Below are 20,967 nucleotides of genomic sequence, written 5' to 3' on the forward strand. Positions count from 1 at the left end.
TTGTCATGTAATAAAAAGAGAATGGACTCATGGGGCAGGGATGTAATAGGGCCACTTTATAAATCATTGGTGAGGCCCCATCTGGAATATGCAGTTTAGTTCTGGGCATCAGTTCATAGAAAGTTCTAGAGTTGGAAAAGATACACCATAGGACCTCACAACTGATAAGGGGCATGTGGGACCTCAGTTATGAGGAGAGGCTAAGGCCCCACATTGTGGAAAAGCTGCTTTTTGTTGCAGATTTTGCTGTGTTTTTTTTTTTTTAGCCAATCCTAGGAGTGGCTTCAAAACAAATGTGAAATAATGGAAGCTGTTCCTTTCCATTGTACTCAATCCACTCCTGTCTTTGGCTTCAAAAACTGCAGTAAAATATTCAACAAAAGAAGCTGTTTCCACAACACTGTGAGGACGGGCGTTAGTTACTGACTGTCAGAAACACTCTGCTGACAGTGAAGAGCTACAGTATTGGTACCGATAGCTCTTCACCTGGGGCACAGATCGTGAAAGCCGACAAAGCGCTGAATTCAGCGCACTGTCGGCTTTCTAGCGGTATATAAAACCGCATATGCCACAGATGGTGAAAGGTCCTCTAAAAGCCTTTGTGGAAATGCAGTGGAAAATGTAACAATCCCAGCAAAGTGAATGAGAGGAATAAAAAAAAAAAAAAAAAAAAAAAAAAAAACATACTTAGTATGGGTTGAAAAAGTTGAAAGGTCCTCTTTAAAATGCTTCCTTTCTGCTACGTGTGATCTCAGTCTAAAGGTGTTGCCAATGATTTTTAACTGCAAAAAGCATAGTGTAGCCATTTTGGTGTTGTGTGTTCGTCTCTTGTCTTCCAGTGAGGCCGTGCAGTACATGTTCACCTGAACAATTTAGCCAGTTTTTGGCCTTGGTGGTCACATTGTGTATCTGCCAATATCACTAGCCTCAGTGGTCACGTGCTGTACATACTAGTATCACTGGTTTCAGTAGTCACATGCTCTACATTCTAGTATCACTGAACTCAGTAGTCATGTGCCGTACACGCTAGTATGACTGGTCTGAACAGTCATGGGCCATACATGCTAATATGACAGGCAGTGGTCATGTGCAATACATAATATGATTGTTCTCAGTGGTCACATGCTGTACACGCTAGTATGACTGGTCTCAACAGTCATGGGCCATACATGCTAATATGACAGACAGTGGTAATGTACTGTACATGATAGTATGACTGACCGTTTTGGTTACATGATGTACACACTAGTATGACTGTTCTAAGTGGTCATGTGCCATAAACAATAGTATGACTGGACTTAGTGGTCATGTGCTGTAAACACTAGTATGACTGGACTCAGTGGTCACATGCCATAAACACTAGTATGACTGGACTCAGTGGTCACATGCCATAAACACTAGTATGACTGGACTCAGTGGTCAAATGCCATAAACGCTAGTATGACTGGACTCAGTGGTCACATGCCATAAACACTATTATGACTGGACTCAGTGGTCATTTGCTGTAAACACTAGTATGACTGGACTCAGTGGTCATGTGCTGTAAACACTAGTATGACTGGACTCAGTGGTCAGGTGCTGTACACGCTAATATGACTGGACTCAGTGGTCAGGTGCTGTAAACACTAGTATGGCTGGACTCAGTGGTCATGTGCTGTAAACACTAGTATGACTGGACTCAGTGGTCAGGTGCTGTACACGCTAATATGACTGGACTCAGTGGTCAGGTGCTGTAAACACTAGTATGGCTGGACTCAGTGGTCATGTGCTGTAAACACTAGTATGACTGGACTCAGTGGTCAGGTGCTGTACACGCTAATATGACTGGACTCAGTGGTCAGGTGCCGTAAACACTAGTATGACTGGACTCAGTGGTCACGTGCTGTACACACTAATATGACTGGACTCAGTGGTCAGGTGCTGTAAACACTAGTATGGCTGGACTCAGTGGTCATGTGCTGTAAACACTAGTATGACTGGACTCAGTGGTCAGGTGCTGTACACGCTAATATGACTGGACTCAGTGGTCAGGTGCCGTAAACACTAGTATGACTGGACTCAGTGGTCACGTGCTGTAAACACTAGTATGACTGGACTCAGTGGTTGCCTCTGTTTTTTGCCATTTATAAATCATGGTCACCGCCTTTAAGAATAATCTTTTCTAACTATATTATAACAGGTGTTCTGTGTAGCTGAAGATGGTAGACTGAAGTTAAGTTAATGTATTCTATTGTTCTTCAACAGTGACTTAAAGAAGTGCCAGAAAATAATTGATGAGGAAGGACCTTTAGTTCTGGGAAATTATGATGAAAAAGGGCACACGCCAGTTCACTGGGCAGCACTTTCAGGATCTGTTGAGCTCATTGGACTCTTTGTGGACTGTAAAGGACCTATGGATCTACCAAGCCAATCTGAAACAGGACAGCGCCCCATTCATTGGGCTGCAGTCAATGGTTACACTCCTGTGGTTGACTTACTTATTAAATCAGGAGTTTCTATAGATGTAGAAGATCAGAAAGGATATACACCATTAATCACTGCTGCTCAATATGGACACACAGCCCTCTGTTGTTATCTTATTGGAAAAGGTGCCAAAGTACACTTATGTGACTTGGAAGGAGACACGGCATTGCACTGGGCAGCCTTCAAAGGTTAGTAGATTTAAGAATATTTTTCATTTATATTTGTACCATTATATTCTTATACAAATGTAATAAAAAAATATTTACAAGCAAAAATATGAAATATCTTTGAGCCACCCACATTATTCTGAAAAGTGGTCTTTTATAGGAGTGGTCCTCTAGTAGTAAAAGGGTACAGCTGGCAGGTTAAAGTGTCTAATGGAGTCAGCAAGCATGTACAGTTTCCCCAAGCCCCTAAATAATGATGAAAGGGACAAAAATCTTGTATTATACTATATGTTAACATCAGCAGTTAACACAGAACCAGGTCTAGACTAGGAGTAATAAAACAGCCATGGCACTGCATACACAAGTCACTCCGACCCAAAAACATTACCATAGTGGGCCTGTAAAATAATGTCCTGCATTTCTCAGCTGATGACATGAGGCATGCAATAGGGTGATACAGCAAAACATTGAGGAAAATGAAAAAGAAAAATATTTAAAGGAGTTGTTCAGGAAAAAATGGACAACCCTTTTAACTTTTAAATCAGCCGGGGGCAATGAAAAAAAAAACAAAAAACGCATACTCACCTGTCCCTAATGCTCCAGTGTCCTCCTGTGCCTCCCGATTCTTCTGATCCATTGGCTTCTCCCAGGTCTCTTCCGGAGATCCACTGAAGTCTGATTGGCGTCAGCAGTCATGTGACCACTGAGACCAATCTGTGAACGGCCTGCAATGTCACTACCTGTGACATCATGGGTCCTCTTCCTGAGCCCACTGATTAACCTCAGCGGTCACGTGACTGCTGAGACCAATCAGCGATTTCAGTGGAACTCTGGAAGACACCTGGGAGAATCCGCTGAAGCAAAAGAAGCTGGAGGCATGGGAGGACACCGGAGCATCAATGACAAGTCAGTTTTTTAAAAAATGTTTTCCATGTCTCCGGCTGATATAAAAATGAAAATGGTTATCCATTTTTGCCTGGACAACCCCTTTAATGTAACCAATAACATTGCAAAAAAAGATCAAATAAACTTAAACCAAATAAACAGAGTTTGTGAAGTGTTGTTGTAATAGGATGTCAGAATGAAGAGAGTGAGAGTAGGTGTGAAGGTGGAGTTAGTGCTCTCCTGCCCATGTATCCAATGCCTATGTGTAAAGGCTGAAGTATCCTAGTGTTCTCATCCTTCGTTCCTCATATGGTCAACCATGAGCGTGATCCTTCCATAGTTTCTAAATCATTGCTTAAATGAACATAGTTCACACTTAGCTCCTATGATGTGATGTGATCATTTTATAACTCATCCAACATCTCATATCGCCAATAGACCTGTCAGGAGTGACATGCCATACACAAATGTTTTCCTCATGGCATTTCTATATATAGACTCTATGCTACATCATTCAGCTCCGCATGCATCAGCATTAAGCCCGTTGCTCTTTTCCCAGGACAGATGAGAGCAACAGACTGTAATGACACATCATGTGAATGTCATGTGAACCTAACCTAATAAAGTAACAGAAAATAACTTTTTTTTTTTACTGTTTTATATTACAGTGTGACAGGTAAACTTCATTTCTCTCTTCTCCATCCTGAATGTTGTCAGTTTATAAATTCACGATGTAAAATCTCACAGGGATTCCTGAAATCTGCTGCGATTGTAGAGAAACGTTGTACCCAGTCTGCAAATCTTGGATTTTTTTCTCAGGAACAGGAAGTATTTTGAGAAATCTATAATGAAAGTCTGTCAAGGAAGTAGACTGTAAAGATTTACTGTAATTTAGCAACCAACAAAATCAATGTCACCTTCTTACCCTTACGTAATTATTAGAGATGAGCGAACAGTGTTCTATCGAACACATGTTCGATCGGATATCAGGGTGTTCGCCATGTTCGAATCGAATCGAACACCACGTGGTAAAGTGCGCCAAAATTCGATTCCCCTCCCACCTTCCCTGGCGCCTTTTTTGCACCAATAACAGCGCAGGGGAGGTGGGACAGGAACTACGACACCGGGGGCATTGAAAAAAATTGGAAAAAGTCATTGGCTGCCGAAATCAGGTGACCTCCATTTTAGACGAATAGTGGATTTCAAATCCGGGTCATATGAGAATGTGAACTTTGTGACTATGAGACAGGGATAGCTGTACAGGCAGGGATAGCTAGGGATAACCTTTATTTAGGGGGGAATGTTATTAAAAATAACTTTTTGGGGCTCTATCGGGTGTGTAATTGTGATTTTTGTGAGATAAACTTTTTCCCATAGGGATGCATTGGCCAGCGCTGATTGGCCGAATTCCGTACTCTGGCCAATCAGTGCTGGCCAATGCATTCTATTAGCTTGATGAAGCAGAGTGTGCACAAGGGTTCAAGCGCACCCTCGGCTCTGATGTAGCAGAGCCGAGGCTGCACAAGGGTTCAAGCGCACCTTCGGCTCTGATGTAGGAGAGCCGAGGGTGCACTTGAACCCTTGTGCAGCCTCGGCTCTGCTACATCAGAGCCGAGGGTGCGCTTGAACCCTTGTGCACACTCTGCTTCATCAAGCTAATAGAATGCATTGGCCAGCGCTGATTGGCCAATGTATTCTATTAGCCTGATGAAGTAGAGCTGAATGTGTGTGCTAAGCACACACATTCAGCTCTACTTCATCGGGCTAATAGAATGCATTGGCCAGCGCTGATTGGCCAGAGTACGGAACTCGACCAATCAGCGCTGGCTCTGCTGGAGGAGGCGGAGTCTAAGATCGCTCCACACCAGTCTCCATTCAGGTCCGACCTTAGACTCCGCCTCCTCCGGCAGAGCCAGCGCTGATTGGCCGAAGGCTGGCCAATGCATTCCTATGCGAATGCAGAGACTTAGCAGTGCTGAGTCAGTTTTGCTCAACTACACATCTGATGCACACTCGGCACTGCTACATCAGATGTAGCAATCTGATGTAGCAGAGCCGAGGGTGCACTAGAACCCCTGTGCAAACTCAGTTCACGCTAATAGAATGCATTGGCCAGCGTTGATTGGCCAATGCATTCTATTAGCCCGATGAAGTAGAGCTGAATGTGTGTGCTAAGCACACACATTCAGCACTGCTTCATCACGCCAATACAATGCATTAGCCAGTGCTGATTGGCCAGAGTACGGAATTCGGCCAATCAGCGCTGGCTCTGCTGGAGGAGGCGGAGTCTAAGGTCGGACCTGAATGGAGACTGGTGTGGAGCGATCTTAGACTCCGCCTCCTCCAGCAGAGCCAGCGCTGATTGGTCGAGTTCCGTACTCTGGCCAATCAGCGCTGGCCAATGCATTCTATTAGCCCGATGAAGTAGAGCTGAATGTGTGTGCTTAGCACACACATTCAGCTCTACTTCATCAGGCTAATAGAATACATTGGCCAATCAGCGCTGGCCAATGCATTCTATTAGCTTGATGAAGCAGAGTGTGCACAAGGGTTCAAGCGCACCCTCGGCTCTGATGTAGCAGAGCCGAGGCTGCACAAGGGTTCAAGTGCACCCTCGGCTCTCCTACATCAGAGCCGAGGGTGCGCTTGAACCCTTGTGCAGCCTCGGCTCTGCTACATCAGAGCCGAGGGTGCGCTTGAACCCTTGTGCACACTCTGCTTCATCAAGCTAATAGAATGCATTGGCCAGCACTGATTGGCCAGAGTACGGAATTCGGCCAATCAGCGCTGGCCAATGCATTCTATTAGCCCGATGAAGTAGAGCTGAATGTGTGTGCTAAGCACACACATTCAGCACTGCTTCATCACGCCAATACAATGCATTAGCCAGTGCTGATTGGCCAGAGTACGGAATTCGGCCAATCAGCGCTGGCTCTGCTGGAGGAGGCGGAGTCTAAGATCGCTCCACACCAGTCTCCATTCAGGTCCGACCTTAGACTCCGCCTCCTCCAGCAGAGCCAGCGCTGATTGGCCGAATTCCGTACTCTGGCCAATCAGCACTGGCTAATGCATTGTATTGGCTTGATGAAGCAGTGCTGAATGTGTGTGCTTAGCACACACATTCAGCTCTACTTCATCGGGCTAATAGAATGCATTGGCCAGCGCTGATTGGCCGAATTCCGTACTCTGGCCAATCAGCACTGGCTAATGCATTGTATTGGCTTGATGAAGCAGTGCTGAATGTGTGTGCTTAGCACACACATTCAGCTCTACTTCATCGGGCTAATAGAATGCATTGGCCAATCAGCGCTGGCCAATGCATTCTATTAGCGTGAACTGAGTTTGCACAGGGGTTCTAGTGCACCCTCGGCTCTGCTACATCAGATTGCTACATCTGATGTAGCAGTGCCGAGTGTGCATCAGATGTGTAGTTGAGCAAAACTGACTCAGCACTGCTAAGTCTGCATTCGCATAGGAATGCATTGGCCAGCCTTCGGCCAATCAGCGCTGGCTCTGCCGGAGGAGGCGGAGTCTAAGGTCGGACCTGAATGGAGACTGGTGTGGAGCTATCTTAGACTCCGCCTCCTCCAGCAGAGCCAGCGCTGATTGGTCGAGTTCCGTACTCTGGCCAATCAGCACTGGCCAATGCATTTCTATGGGGAAAAGTTAGCTTGCGAAAATCGCAAACTGACAGGGATTTCCATGAAATAAAGTGACTTTTATGCCCCCAGACATGCTTCCCCTGCTGTCCCAGTGTCATTCCAGGGTGTTGGTATCATTTCCTGGGGTGTCATAGTGGACTTGGTGACCCTCCAGACACGAATTTGGGTTTCCCCCTTAACGAGTTTATGTTCCCCATAGACTATAATGGGGTTCGAAACCCATTCGAACACTCGAACAGTGAGCGGCTGTTCGAATCGAATTTCGAACCTCGAACATTTTAGTGTTCGCTCATCTCTAGTAATTATTTATTCTTTGGTTTATGTCCATTGATTGACTGCGCAAGGCTCTGTTCATACTGATGTTTTGCACTACGTTATTCTCTTGTGTTGTCTGTACAGAAAACATAGAAAAATGCACCCATGAATGGCCTCATTGATTTCAGTATAGTTTTTATTGGCTACGGTATGGCTGAATGGTATGGACAACACATAAATGACATTCCTGTGCTTCCTCTGCCTCCATGGATCCATTCATTTACTTCCATGAGCCTGAACAGACCTGTCTTTAGTGTTAGTCAGGCCCATAGCCACAGGACTGTGATAATACATGATCATGTGGATAGGGTCATAGAATATAATGGGTCAGTGTGGTAGCCACGACAAACACTATGACACTGACAATGAACATGGTCACTTACATGAGGCCTTAGGCCAAAATAGATGTTCAGAAGGCTACCACTCAAAGTACTACCCTTACCATGGATCTAATGACTCAAACTTCCATTACTACAAATCCTTATGCTGCTGCTTGTTTGCGTCATTAGACTTGTGGTTGTTATGGGATTTACAGCCATAATATAGATCGTATAATAGCAACAATAGCATAGTAGCCAATGATAGCATAGGTTATTAGCAAAGAGAAAGCAGTGATGAGAAATATTTTTGCAATGCCCCACTGCACCTAAATATTTTGCCCACTGTGCATTCAGAGCTATACAATATAGTGACACAATTGCAAATTGCGTGGAACTCCTTACACACAACATTTTATTCTATTATGTCAGAAAATTCATGTGCTTCCCTATGCGTTTCAAAAGTGCTCATTCAACTCACTAAAGATTATGAATAGCTATCCAATTGTTTGACCATGGACCTAAACTCACTATTTTACAACGGTCATGTCGTTCTAGACTTTTGTACACTGGCCAATATGGAATGGGTTGTGTTCTGTACACTGTTCACAATAGACTGACTTCTGATCATGTATCTGCCGTGGTTAGAGTTAAAGGGGTATTCCCACCTCACATACTCAGCAGTCTTCACTCTTGTAAAATCTTCTTTCTTCCTGGTTTCTTGCATCATTTGGTGGGCGGGGTTTCACAGGCAACCTGTCGTTTAGCTCCGCCCCCAAATTCACGTGTAGCTCCGCCCACCCACATTGGACTATGAAGTACAGGCAGCAGCAATTCCATTCTGTGTTACATACAGAGACTGCCTGTCTCTGCCATAATGAACACAATTGAATTAGCTAGCCTGATAACTGGGAGAACAGAAGAAATGAAAGCAGCTCCTCTATCTGAGTGCAGGACCTAGGTCACGTGGTGTAGACACAGGAATAGATAGATACACTTAGCCCCTCCTCCCTCCCCCTGAGAGCAGCAGATACATCATTTGACTCAGGAGCAGCTAGGTCAGGGCTGTAGCCACAAAAAAATTGAATAAAGTAAGATAGTGGACAAACAAAGCAGTTTTGCTGAAGCAGTGTATTTAGGAAAAGTCTTACATCCACATTAACCAGCAGTATAGATAGGATCCTTGTGAGGGGACAACCCCTTTAAGGATGTCATTATATACACCTTCATTCCTTCCTTCCACAAGCAGTCATAGTTGTAGCCTTTCTACTTAGTGTTTCAGTGACTTCAATCTAGAGAGCTCCCAATTTAGAAACACTACGCAAAGGGTCATGATCCCGGATCCTAAAATAATAATAAAAATGGAACTGTACCTTCACTCAAAAATACACTGAAAGTAAGGGGTGTCAGATGTATTCTTAGATGAAAACGGCATGGTTTTAGGGAGTGTTGGGGACATTAAAGTGTCCTCATAAGAGTATGTTGCAGAGTTCCAAATTAGATAATTAATTAACAGGCCTAGATGGCCTGCAGCCATTTTCTTTAAGCCTGGAGAACTGATTAAAGACACAAGATGGTAGTGTAGCAAAAGAGTTCTGATTTTATTATAAGAAAAAGGTAGTTTAAATACATTACAGACAAAGAGCTGGCTTGGCTATTCTAATTAGTATACCATGATTGGTCATAGAGATATAAGATAAGCCTGGCACACGGCTATTGGCTGAGGCCTGATATAATCTGCATCTCATTACAACTTTCCACACTGGGATGGACTTTCCCATGAAACAAAGAAGGATTCAAAATACTTATGTGAGCTAACATCCCAGACTATGTCTATATGTATATATCATGGCAAAAGAGATAAGATGACATGTTCCATAGACCCTGTGTCTATACACTCTAAGTGACCTTCATATACCATAAAATATGACAGAGTGCCCAGATACCATAAGATTAATACTTTTGTTGGTTATGTGTCCATACATCATGTAAAGGAGATAAGAGATATACAAAGTCAGCTGCATCTTCTCAAAATGAGGCCCTTGAGAGATAATGATTAGCAACCTATGCATTAACGTTCATTATCACATTCCTTAAAGTCTAACAAAGGGCCTCCTTGACTTAAGAAGAAAAAACACATACTTATACAGTTTATATGTGAAAGAGTACAAGATGGCTGCCAAAATACAAAGATGGAGGACTTAACTCTAACAGGAGGGAGCAGACAAGGCCAAAAATAGTTTTTAGCCAAGCTTTATTCCCACACTCAAATAGATATATATGTAAAATGTTCAGGTCTAAGTAGGCTAGAAGAAAAAAAGGGGTTCCAGTAGCAGCCAAAGAAAGCGAGAAGAAGAGGCACGAAGGGGACTAAATCATTAGCTACTGCATTTTCTAGAGGTACAAGAACCTGTTTAGGGCTGTTATAAAGGAGCTGACACCACTCCTGACATGTCTGTTTTAGTAAATACACATATTTTCCATGAAATAACAATTATGAGGTACCTTATCTTAGAACTGTGCATTGTGCACTTCCTGTGTTATTATTCCTAGAAATTAATGAACTGGCATCTGGGTGGTAGCTGTTGAGGACACCCCCCTGCACACTGTGACACTGTCCATGCAGTGCTGAGAGTGCTAGACATTATGGGGCCACACCCCATCAACAATGGAAATGCTAACAGCCGGTTGATACATTTTTAAAGTGTAACTAAACTTTCAGACTTTTGATTTTCTGGCAGTATTTGTGTACTATTGTCAGTAATAAATGTAATATACTTTATTAACAAATTTTGGCTCCTTTCTGTGAAATCCTGCATTTTTTCACTGTTCCCCTTGTTTCTGTTCTGAGAGCTGTTTCTGCCTGTCACTGAAAGTTAGTGTATATGTATCATCTTATTATTTTCTTTTGTTTTAGCTTTTACCATATTTATTATCAATATTTTCCCCAGATTCCAGCAATTTACTATTATTACTCTTTGCTTGGAGAATGTTAAAAGCCTTTGGCACTAAAGGATAACCGGCCCTTAAAATAGCATCTGATCTGATTCCTACTGTACTAGCTGAAACAAGATTTAATGCATACATTTTTAATGAAAGCCCAGAGAGCACATTGAAGGGCAAATACTGTATTTGTCCTTTGCCATCACTGTGCATACTGTATTTTTCCCTTTGTGTATGGGGCAGTATACAGTTACACCATTAGAAAGTATAGGGTTATGTGATTTTGTATATTTATAGAGGTTATTGCATTCTATGGAAACCAGTCCTGGGAGGGGGAAAAGTAAATGAAAGCGATGACTTGTCTTCAGTGGCTTAAATCTGTGGGGGGAGGGAGAATGTGCAATGCAATGTGTCATTAATTGGCAATAGACCAAACTGTATAGAATACGTAGAGTATGTAGTAAAATGTATGACTGTGTTATAATATGGACTACATTCCCCCATATTGCCAACATTTAGAGCAAAATTCCAGCAGACTACAGGGTGGGGTGAAAAGTCTTTTTTAAAGGGTTTCTCTAGGACAAACTGTTTTTAGCAAGGTGGCCAGGAAAGGTGAAGAAAAGGAAAGGAAAAGGGACATTCTTTCCTTAGGCTACTGATTGGCCTTCAGCAGAGGTGAGAGACACAGGAGCACAGGGGAGAAATAAGTATGGGGTGGGTTTTTTGCCTCTTCCTCCACCTCCTTAACAAAAAACTGTTTATCCTGGCCAACCCCTTTAAGTGTTGAATACCTTTAGTCAGCCTCTCCTCCACTGATGTGTTTATTTTTTCAGGTAGCTGCTCCTTTTCTAGAGATATTGGTGCCGTTATTTCATCTACGGATATCATAGGGCAGAGGGGAACACCAGAACATTAGCATACATTCTTTAGTGATTAGAAATGCTTTGTTCTCATTGAAAGTCCATCAACACACAGCGGTGGTCAGGCTACAGGGATAATAACACTTCCGGTGCTCCGTGAAGAGTAATTTACATATCAAGAAAACCAAGTTTATTTAAAAAAAAAAACATCTGCGAGGATCAATGAATGACAGGTATGCCTAGAATAGCCTCTCTAAAGGTTATGTAAAGATATGTTTATTTGAAAAACGATCTAGCCAATGATAGACTCCCTTTAAGCAGCTCCAAGGTGAATTGTTAAGGGGAGTCTACCACCTTCCCCAAGCAAATTCAACTGCTACCACCGCATTACAAAGCACATAACACTAATAATTAACATACTTCTGTTATAGATGTCACTTTTGTAGCTAGGGAGAAAAATAACTTAGACATGAAAAGAAAATTAGGCAGTTGGTGCAGTGGAGGTGGGACATGGTGGCAAAGGCAGGAGATGGTAGGGGTCTGAAATGCAAGAGCAGTGCTGCAGGGAACTCAAAGCCTCTCCCCAGTACACAAACTGCCTCAATTACATAAGACTTTAAGGTTGTTTTTCTCCAAATCTACTCAAGTAACAATCATAACAGAGCTATATTGTTTATCACTGCAATGTTCTATGTAACATGGTGGTGACAGTCTATATGTTTGGGCGAGGTGGTAGACTTCCTATAATATATACCAGTCAGTGTTAGTTTCATATAATGGAACATTTAGCTCAGCAATACATGAAGTAGCAATACTTGCCCAGACTTGATTAAATATGAATGTTGTTAGATATCCATCTTTATTAAGAACAAGTATAGCAACTTTCTCCAAGGCCGGGCATAATGCAGTATCATTATTCATGCACATCAGTCAGTACCAGTTAATGGGGTTTACCGAGATTTTTTTTTTTTTCTTTTTACAGACAAAAAATGTGGTGAAATTATTTTTTTTAATCGAGACCAAATAAAAATTTCCTACACTATTGCAGAAATGTATGACCAACACAATCTCTGTCGCAATCACCTCCTTACTGATCCTGATCATGTGCTGTTCATTGTGCACATGACTTCAGGTGTTAGCCACACCCTCCATGAGCCATCACTGATGAATGGAAGATTATAAAGATAATCTGTTTTCCCTTAGCCCAAACAGCAGCACAAGATGGGGTATTCCTGCCCCTGTGTGCTGTTAGGACAGGTGGAACTTTTAATTAGCTAACAGTTTTTCCCCCTATAAGAGGCCAGAGCGACCTCCTCCCCCCTGTGTTAGTCAAAAAGTATAAAAGGCAATATAACAATACAAACATTACCATAAACAATGGGAGGGAGCCTTGTGCTGCTGTTTGGGCTAAGGGAAAACAGATTATCTTTATAATCTTCCATTCCCCCTACGCCAAACAGCAGCACAAGATGGGGATCTAGCAAGTAAAATCCCAACTAGGGTGGGAGATCTTGGCAAGCAGATGCCAAGACAGAATGTCCGAAGGCTGTGGCCTCTGAGCTGCGCCAGTCCAATCTGCAGTGTCTGGCGAACATCAGATGAAAACTCCAGGAAGCAGCGGAACATATCTGCTCTAAGGAGAGCGAGCGTCTCTCTGACCGGGAAGTTGGTCCAATTCCGGTACTGGTAGGTCTTGAGCGCGAAGAGAGCAAGCGATGGCCTCCCTGATCCATCTTGACAGGGTGGCTTTAACACCTTTGTTACGGCCGTAGGTATTGATGAGCAGGTTCTTCGAAAGGAAGCTGTACAATCCAAATATATGCGCAGATATATGCGACCCTAGGACAAAATCCCTGGATGAACCCAAGTTGAACCCTATCAGGGAAAAAGGTAATGAATGGCTCCGAGGCAGCCAAAGCTTGTAATTCTCCAATCGTTTTGGCAGAGGTAATTTCCAACAAGAAGGTTACCTTGTAGGAGAGATATCTCCAGTCCACTTCTGTTAAGAGTTCAAACGGGGGAGAACAAAGCCCCTGAAGAACCGCAGCCAAGTCCCATTGCGGGACAGGGGGCTGCATCTGAGGGCGGAGCCTAGAGGCCCCTTTAAGGAATTACTTTAATAGAGGATCTTGTTATAACCAGGTCCCTAGAAGAGCGGAAAGTGCTGAAACATGAACCTTCAGGGTAGCTGGAGTTAGCCCCTTATCCAGGTCACTCTGTAGGAACTCCAAGACCGATTCGATAGCAGAGTTATTAAGCTGCCTATCCGAGATCCTTTGGTAACTCCTGTTAGTTGAATCCGCTCTTGAATGGGCCAACGTTCTTAGAACGGCCTGGGATAATCGTCTATCTCCGTATACGATGCGGTCAACCTCCAGGCCATGAGGTTGAACCTGTCCAGGTCCTGGCAGAGCTGTCAGTTCAGAATTACCAGGTTTTGGACTTGTGGAAGCCTCCAGTAGGTCCCTTGACTCATTAGGATGAGGTGGGTAAACCATGCCCTTTTTTGGCCAGAACGGCATGATCACTATTGCCGAAGTCTGGTCCTGCCTGAGTTTCGCCAATACCTTCGGAATCATCAGAATAGGAGGAAAAACGTATGCCAGTTTGAACCTCCAAGGTATTGACAGGGCATCTACCGCCAAAGGATTGTCTTCCCGGTAGAGGGAGCAAAACCTTGTCACTTTGGCGTTGTACTGGGTGGCCATCAGGTCCACCTCGGGGAGACCCCACATCTCAGTGAGATGATGAAAGATGTCCGGATTTAGGGACCATTCGCCTGTCATCACCAGGCCTCTGCTTAGCTGATCCGCAAGGATGTTCAGCCCACCTTGAATATGAACCGCTGATAGTTGTGAAAGATTCCTCTCCACCAGGAGAATATTAGATTTGTCACCTGCAGAAGCGAGGGGGATCTGGTTCCCCCCTTGTTTGCTGATATATCGGACTGCTGTTAAGTTGTCTGTTTCACTCTCACAGCTTTCCCTTGCAGGTGGGGTGCAAACATTAGAAGCACACGGTGCACCGCAGTGAGCTCTCGCCAGTTGGACAAATGAGCCTTCTCTAAGCTGGTTCCAGGTCCCACGTACCGGGGTCTCCCCCAGAAGCACTCCCCATCTTGTGAGGGAGGCATCTGTGGTCAACAGGGTCCAGAATGTCTGGACCGTGGATTTCCCGTCTCCCTTATTAACTTTTTTTTTTTTTTTTTTTTTTTTTTTTTTTATATCACAAATGCAAAGTGCAACTGGGACTGAACCCAGGATACTGTGGATTCAGGCATACAAGTCTGTAACCCTACAGCTTGAGCCACTAGGGCTTCTATTTCTAAGTAAGACCTCTTATGAAAACTGGGAGAGGGAACCTTACCAGAAATCTGCATGTACTCCTTCACCCAGGAGATGACAACAATAAATGAAGGGCTCCTAGCTGGAGGACCCCGTACTGACAGCAGTGCAGACATGCATAACCTTACAACAAATTGCCTTAGAGCATCCACCATCATGTGAGCAATAAGCAAATATGCACCTAATAAGTAATGATAGTACATAGGTATATGAACCCTTCTTTTAGGTTCACAGCATATAGTCCCCGCTTAGGAATTAAATGCACATTGAAAAACCGCAAGAAATACAAAAATTTGGTTGGATCTTACCATAATGGCGGTGAATCGACTTCGATATTGTGAAGTTGACAGAGTGCCCATAGCAAATAGAAATTAGTGCTTTTAGTCTCTGCAGTGAACACAGAGGGAAAGCTGAAAGAGGACACGGCTTACCTTACTGCAGGCAGTAAATGAACTGCAGCTGAAAAAGTCAGTAACCTGCACAAGGCAGGTAAGACAAAAGACTGCAGTATAAACCTAGATCTTTCACTCAGAAAGAAGGGAAAGAGAAGAAAGGATCTAAGACACCTTATTCTAAACCATAGAGGAGGCCACAGCCTCCTCCACCTGTCCAGTCGCACAGGACAGAAAAAAACACAGGGGGGAGGAGGTCGCTCTGGCCTCTTATAGGGGGAAAAACTGTTAGCTAATTAAAAGTTCCACCTGTCCTAACAGCACACAGGGGCAGGAATACCCCATCTTGTGCTGCTGTTTGGCGTAGGGGGAAACAGCATTTGTCTAAAACTTTATTGACTAGCAGAGCAGGCAGGAGGAGGTGGTGGCTGGTCCTGACCACCAGACAAGCCAGCCCCTGGTTCACAGCAGTGATTAGAGGCACCAGAAGCAGCAAGATAGACAAGAGCATATTTTATTTCTTTTATTTTTTAACTATTTTAGCCTCTTCCCTGTTTACATCAGACAGACATTCTTACAGGAGTGGTCAGAGGGTTTTATGGACACTGACGGACTGGTAGTATGGCAGATGCAAAGCAAGAGTGAAGGAGATGAGCAACATGTGCAAAAGAAGTGAATGCTTTATCAATAGCATCATGCAGGGAAAACTGCATGCTTTAAAAAGCATGTGTGGGTTCCAAAAAACATGTGTTCGTGTTTCCCTCCTTTGGGTCTGCTTGGAGACCCGGAAAAAGGAAACCCTATCCATTTAAAATGGACCTCATAGACTATAATGGGATCCACCCTGTTTTATACTGTAATCACCAGAGAGAAAAGTCCTGCTTGCAGAATGCTTGACCTGAATACTAGTTACTGGGAAGTGTTCTGTCATGGGACTATATTGTGTGATTGTGCTTTACAGACATTTTCAGTCAATATATATATATATATATATATATACAGATACACATACATATTCTTATTTACTATTTATACACATACATTTGCATACATTTGTATATTTCATCCGCCATATTCTTTTTCCAAAACAACAAACACCCAACCCCATTATAGTCAATGGAGTCCTCCAGTTTTCACTTGTAACCACGATCCACCGTATGTAATCCGACAAACCAGAAAAATGGACAGGCTTATTGCAGTACAGTCCTATGAAAAAGTTTGGGCACCCCTATTAATCTTAATCATTTTTAGTTCTAAATATTTTGGTGTTTATAACAGCCATTTCAGTTTGATATATCTAATAACTGATGGACACAGTAATATTTCAGGATTGAAATGAGGTTTATTGTACTAACAGAAAATGTGCAATATGCATTAAACCAAAATTTGACCGGTGCAAAAGTATGGGCACCTCAACAGAAAAGTGACATTAATATTTAGTAGATCCTCCTTTTACAAAGATAACAGCCTCTAGTCGCTTCCTGTAGCTTTTAATCAGTTCCTGGATCCTGGATAAAGGTATTTTGGACAAACAATTCAAGTTCAGTTAAGTTAGATGGTCGCCGAGCATGGACAGCCCGCTTCAAATCATCCCACAGATGTTCAATGATATTCAGGTCTGGGGACTGGGACGGCCATTCCAGAACATTGTAATTGTTCCTCTGCATGAATGCCTGAGGATTTGGAGCGGTGTTTTGGATCATTGTCTTGCTGAAATATCCATCCCCGGCGTAACTTCAACTTCGTCACTGATTCTTGAACATTATTCTCAAGAATCTGCTGATACTGAGTGGAATCCATGCGACTCTCAACTTTAACAAGATTCCCGATGCCGGCATTGGCCACACAGCCCCAAAGCATGATGGAACCTCCACCAAATTTTACAGTGGGTAGCATGTGTTTCTCTTGGAATGCTGTTTCTTTTTGGATGCCATGCATAACGCCTTTTTTTTATAACCAAACAACTCAATTTTTGTTTCCAAAATGAAGCTGCCTTGTCCAAATGTGCTTTTTCATACCTCAGGCAACTCTATTTGTGGCGTACGTGCAGAAACGGCTTCTTTCTCATCACTCTCCCATACAGCTTCTATTTGTGCAAAGTGCGCTGTATAGTTGACCGATGCACAGTGACACCATCTGCAGCAAGATGATGCTGCAGCTCTTTGGAGGTGGTCTGTGGATTGTCCTTGACTGTTCTCACCATTCTTCTTCTCTGCCTTTCTGATATTTTTCTTGGCCTGCCACTTCTGGGCTTAACAAGAACTGTCCCTGTGGTCTTCCATTTCCTTACTATGTTCCTCACAGTGGAAACTGACAGGTTAAATCTCTGAGACAACGTTTTGTATCCTTCCCCTGAACAACTATGTTGAACAATCTTTGTTTTCAGATCATTTGAGAGTTGTTTTGAGTAGCCCATGATGCCACTCTTCAGAGGAGATTCAAATAGGAGATCAACTTGCAATTGGCCACCTTAAATACCTTTTCTTATGATTGGATACATCTGGCTATGAAGGTCAAAGCTCACTGAGGTTACAAAACCAATTTTGTGCTTCAGTAAGTCAGTAAAAAGTAGTTAGGGGAATTCAAATCAATAAAATGATAAGGGTGCCCATACTTTTGCACCGGTCAAATTTTGGTTTAATGCATATTGCACATTTTCTGTTAGTACAATAAACCTAATTTCAATCCTGAAATATTACTGTGTCCATCAGTTATTAGATATATCAAACTGAAATGGCTGTTGCAAACACCAAAATATTTAGAACAAAAAATGATTAAGATTAATAGGGGTACCCAAACTTTTTCATAGGACTGTATATATCTAAAGATATTATTATCCACTGTGCAAGTTTCTCTTTTCTTTAGGACTACATCTAATTGTATGTTCCTTCTTATACAGGTCACTGTGAATTGTCACACCTGCTGATATACTCAGGTTGCAACCCAAGGCTTACAGACAATTTTGGTCAGGTAAGACACCAAGTACACAAAAGTAAAAATCTTAGTAAATTTGGGATGTAAACAACTGTATTGTAAATGTATAAACTATTGCTTAACTAGTACTATTGCTTAAATCGTATGCATAAGGAGATGTCCAGTGATTAAAAAAAACACTTAAAAACAGATGAAAATGGAGCATGAACCTAAAAAAGGTATACTGACCTCACCGCCCATTCTGATTATCATGGTCCCCAACATTCTTTAATTTCTTCTGCAGAGGGCAGATATTGATATTACCCATTTTCACTTGAAAAAGAATAAAGTGCAGTAACCAAGGACTGCCACAACCATATGGTTGGCTCTGTGACTGAGTAAGCAGTGAAAGGAGCATGACACTAGTTATTAATCGCATGACTTTCCTTACTTCTGTACAAGTGGAAAAAGTAGCAATATTATAATGTCTTAAATGTCACATTATAACATGTTTCTCATCCTACTGCATAATCTGATCTTTATATTATAATAATTCCCCTTTAAAATACCATGTGTATCTTTTCTACAGACAAATCAGTTTCTTAGGCTAAGGCCCCACGTTGCAGAAATGCAACATTTTTTGTTGAGTCCAGGAGTGGCTACAAAAGGAATAGAAAACATAAAGGAAGCTCTAAGGGTAAGCTCACACTGAGCTTTTTGGCCAGGGTTTTGAGACTGTATCTTCCTCAAAACCCTGACCAAAAAGACGACTCCCATTGAAATCAATGGAAGCCGCTCGGGTCTTTTTTCCGGGAGCCGTTTCTTCCGGCTCCCGGAAAAAAGAAGTGACATGCTTATTCTTCAGGCCGTGTCACCTCGCCCATTCATTGGGCCTAATCCGGAGCAGAGTGTACGACTGGATGCCGGTGCAGTGCATCGGCTTTCAGTCGCGGCTACCCAGTTTTTGGCTTACGCCTCAGGTTCCGATCCAAAAAACCCCGTGTGAACTTACCCTTAGACGTTTCCCTTCTGCTAATTCCACTCCTGACTTTGGCTCAAAAATATGCAGCAAAATCTGCAACAAAAAACGATGCATTTCTGTCTTAAGGCTAAAGCTCCAGTGATAAAGCACTGTGGGAAAGGCTGTATCTAAAATGCCTTGCGATTTTTCCTGCAGCACTTTATACAGAAAGTCCTCAGAGGATTTTTTGCTTCGGTTATGCCTATAGGGAAACTGACGGCTTTTCCATAGGTATAATTTGACATGCTGCAATTTCCAAAACTGTTGCGCAAACTTTTCTGCAATTTGTCACACCACATAAGGCCCCGACTGAAAGAGTTTTCCCTGTTATTGCTGAATGAAGCTGTGTTGCAGGACCATATATCACTGTGCAGACAAAAACTGTGACAAGCCCATGGCATTAACCAGTGCAGCAGTCACTTCATTCTCAAAGAATGGGAAAGGAATATCACAAGCCATAGACTTCTATAATACACATCCTTAGCATACCGTTGATTTGGAATGCAGCATTCCTTTGATTAGAAAATGACTGGCGTTATTGTCTGTATTTACTGTACATTGCTTGACAACCAGAGAAAAGACAATGACCGCTGAACGCTGTATAGTCCTTTAGATAACTACATATTAGCAATAGTTATATGAAAATGTATTACTATGGGAGTCTGCAGTGTCAAGAAGACAGAAACAAAAGTCCAGAATGGTTTCTAACCACAGGAATGTCGTTCAGAATCTTTAAGAAAGCAGCAAAAGGCAAGAGTTATATTACATTTTTATTCATTTCAAGATCCAGTTTGAGCCACTTTCGCTACATAAATGCATTTTAAGCAGTTTCCTAATATATACTGGTATTATTGAAATCCTACCCCCTACAATAGGGGTGCACAACCTGTTACCTGCAGTACCACTATTGCTTATCTGTGGCTGCTCACATGTAGTTTCCCTGTCGAGAGGAATGGCACACAGCTCAGAAGCAGGTAGTAATTGTACACTATGCTGCCATGCAAATGAGGCAGTTGGTGCACTGGGGGTGGGTCTCCAGCTTTGAGAGCACTGCACTTGCTGCTGTGATAAGGTGGGAGGATCTGCCTCATTTGCAATAAGCCTTCAAAGTGCGGTCTGTGCAGAAAAGTGACAGAGATATATTGTTTATCACTGTAATGTGCTCTGTAACACAGCAGTGACAGATGAATATGCTTAGGAGAGGTGGTAGACTGCCTTTAAAATATTCCATGTATGTCATAGGTGAGAACACAAAATGAAAATGCTAAATGAAATTTCAGCAGAATACAGATACTATATATGTGGGCCTGTATTCTGTGAACAATAGCAGTGCTTTGAAGGGATAATATCTCAGTACATACAGCATCTGATGGAGCAGTCTACCATGTTTCTTGTAAGATTTACAGTATATACTACCTAGTAACAAAAAGATGGTAAAAGCACAAGCTGCTTTTATAAATACCACACTCATCATATGCTTTCCACATGATCGCCTATCAACTAAATATTAGTGGTCCTTTAGCAGTATCTAACCTGAATATTAAACGCATAAATAATGTAGGATATATCTGTATTTAATGTATCAGTCTTGATCTGACCCAATTCACTTGCTGTTGCAGGCTATAATGTTAGTCATAAGAATGATAATTATAAAAAATTATTGTACGTGGTGTACACTGGTGAAC

The 20,967-nt window shown here is 42.6% G+C and overlaps 1 protein-coding gene across 1 annotated transcript in view; it reads left to right on the plus strand.

Moving 5' to 3' along the window:
• Positions 1-20,967, plus strand: part of LOC142218598 (uncharacterized) — a 68,067-nt gene that overhangs the window by 26,264 nt on the left and 20,836 nt on the right. Inside the window, exons 2-3 of the mRNA XM_075287408.1 lie at positions 2,245-2,651; positions 18,248-18,318. Of these exons, the coding sequence (XP_075143509.1) occupies positions 2,245-2,651; positions 18,248-18,318 (478 nt within the window). The remainder of the gene's footprint in view (positions 1-2,244; positions 2,652-18,247; positions 18,319-20,967) is intronic.

This window comes from Leptodactylus fuscus, chromosome 1, assembly GCF_031893055.1.
Source record: "Leptodactylus fuscus isolate aLepFus1 chromosome 1, aLepFus1.hap2, whole genome shotgun sequence".
Lineage (NCBI taxonomy): Eukaryota > Metazoa > Chordata > Amphibia > Anura > Leptodactylidae > Leptodactylus > Leptodactylus fuscus.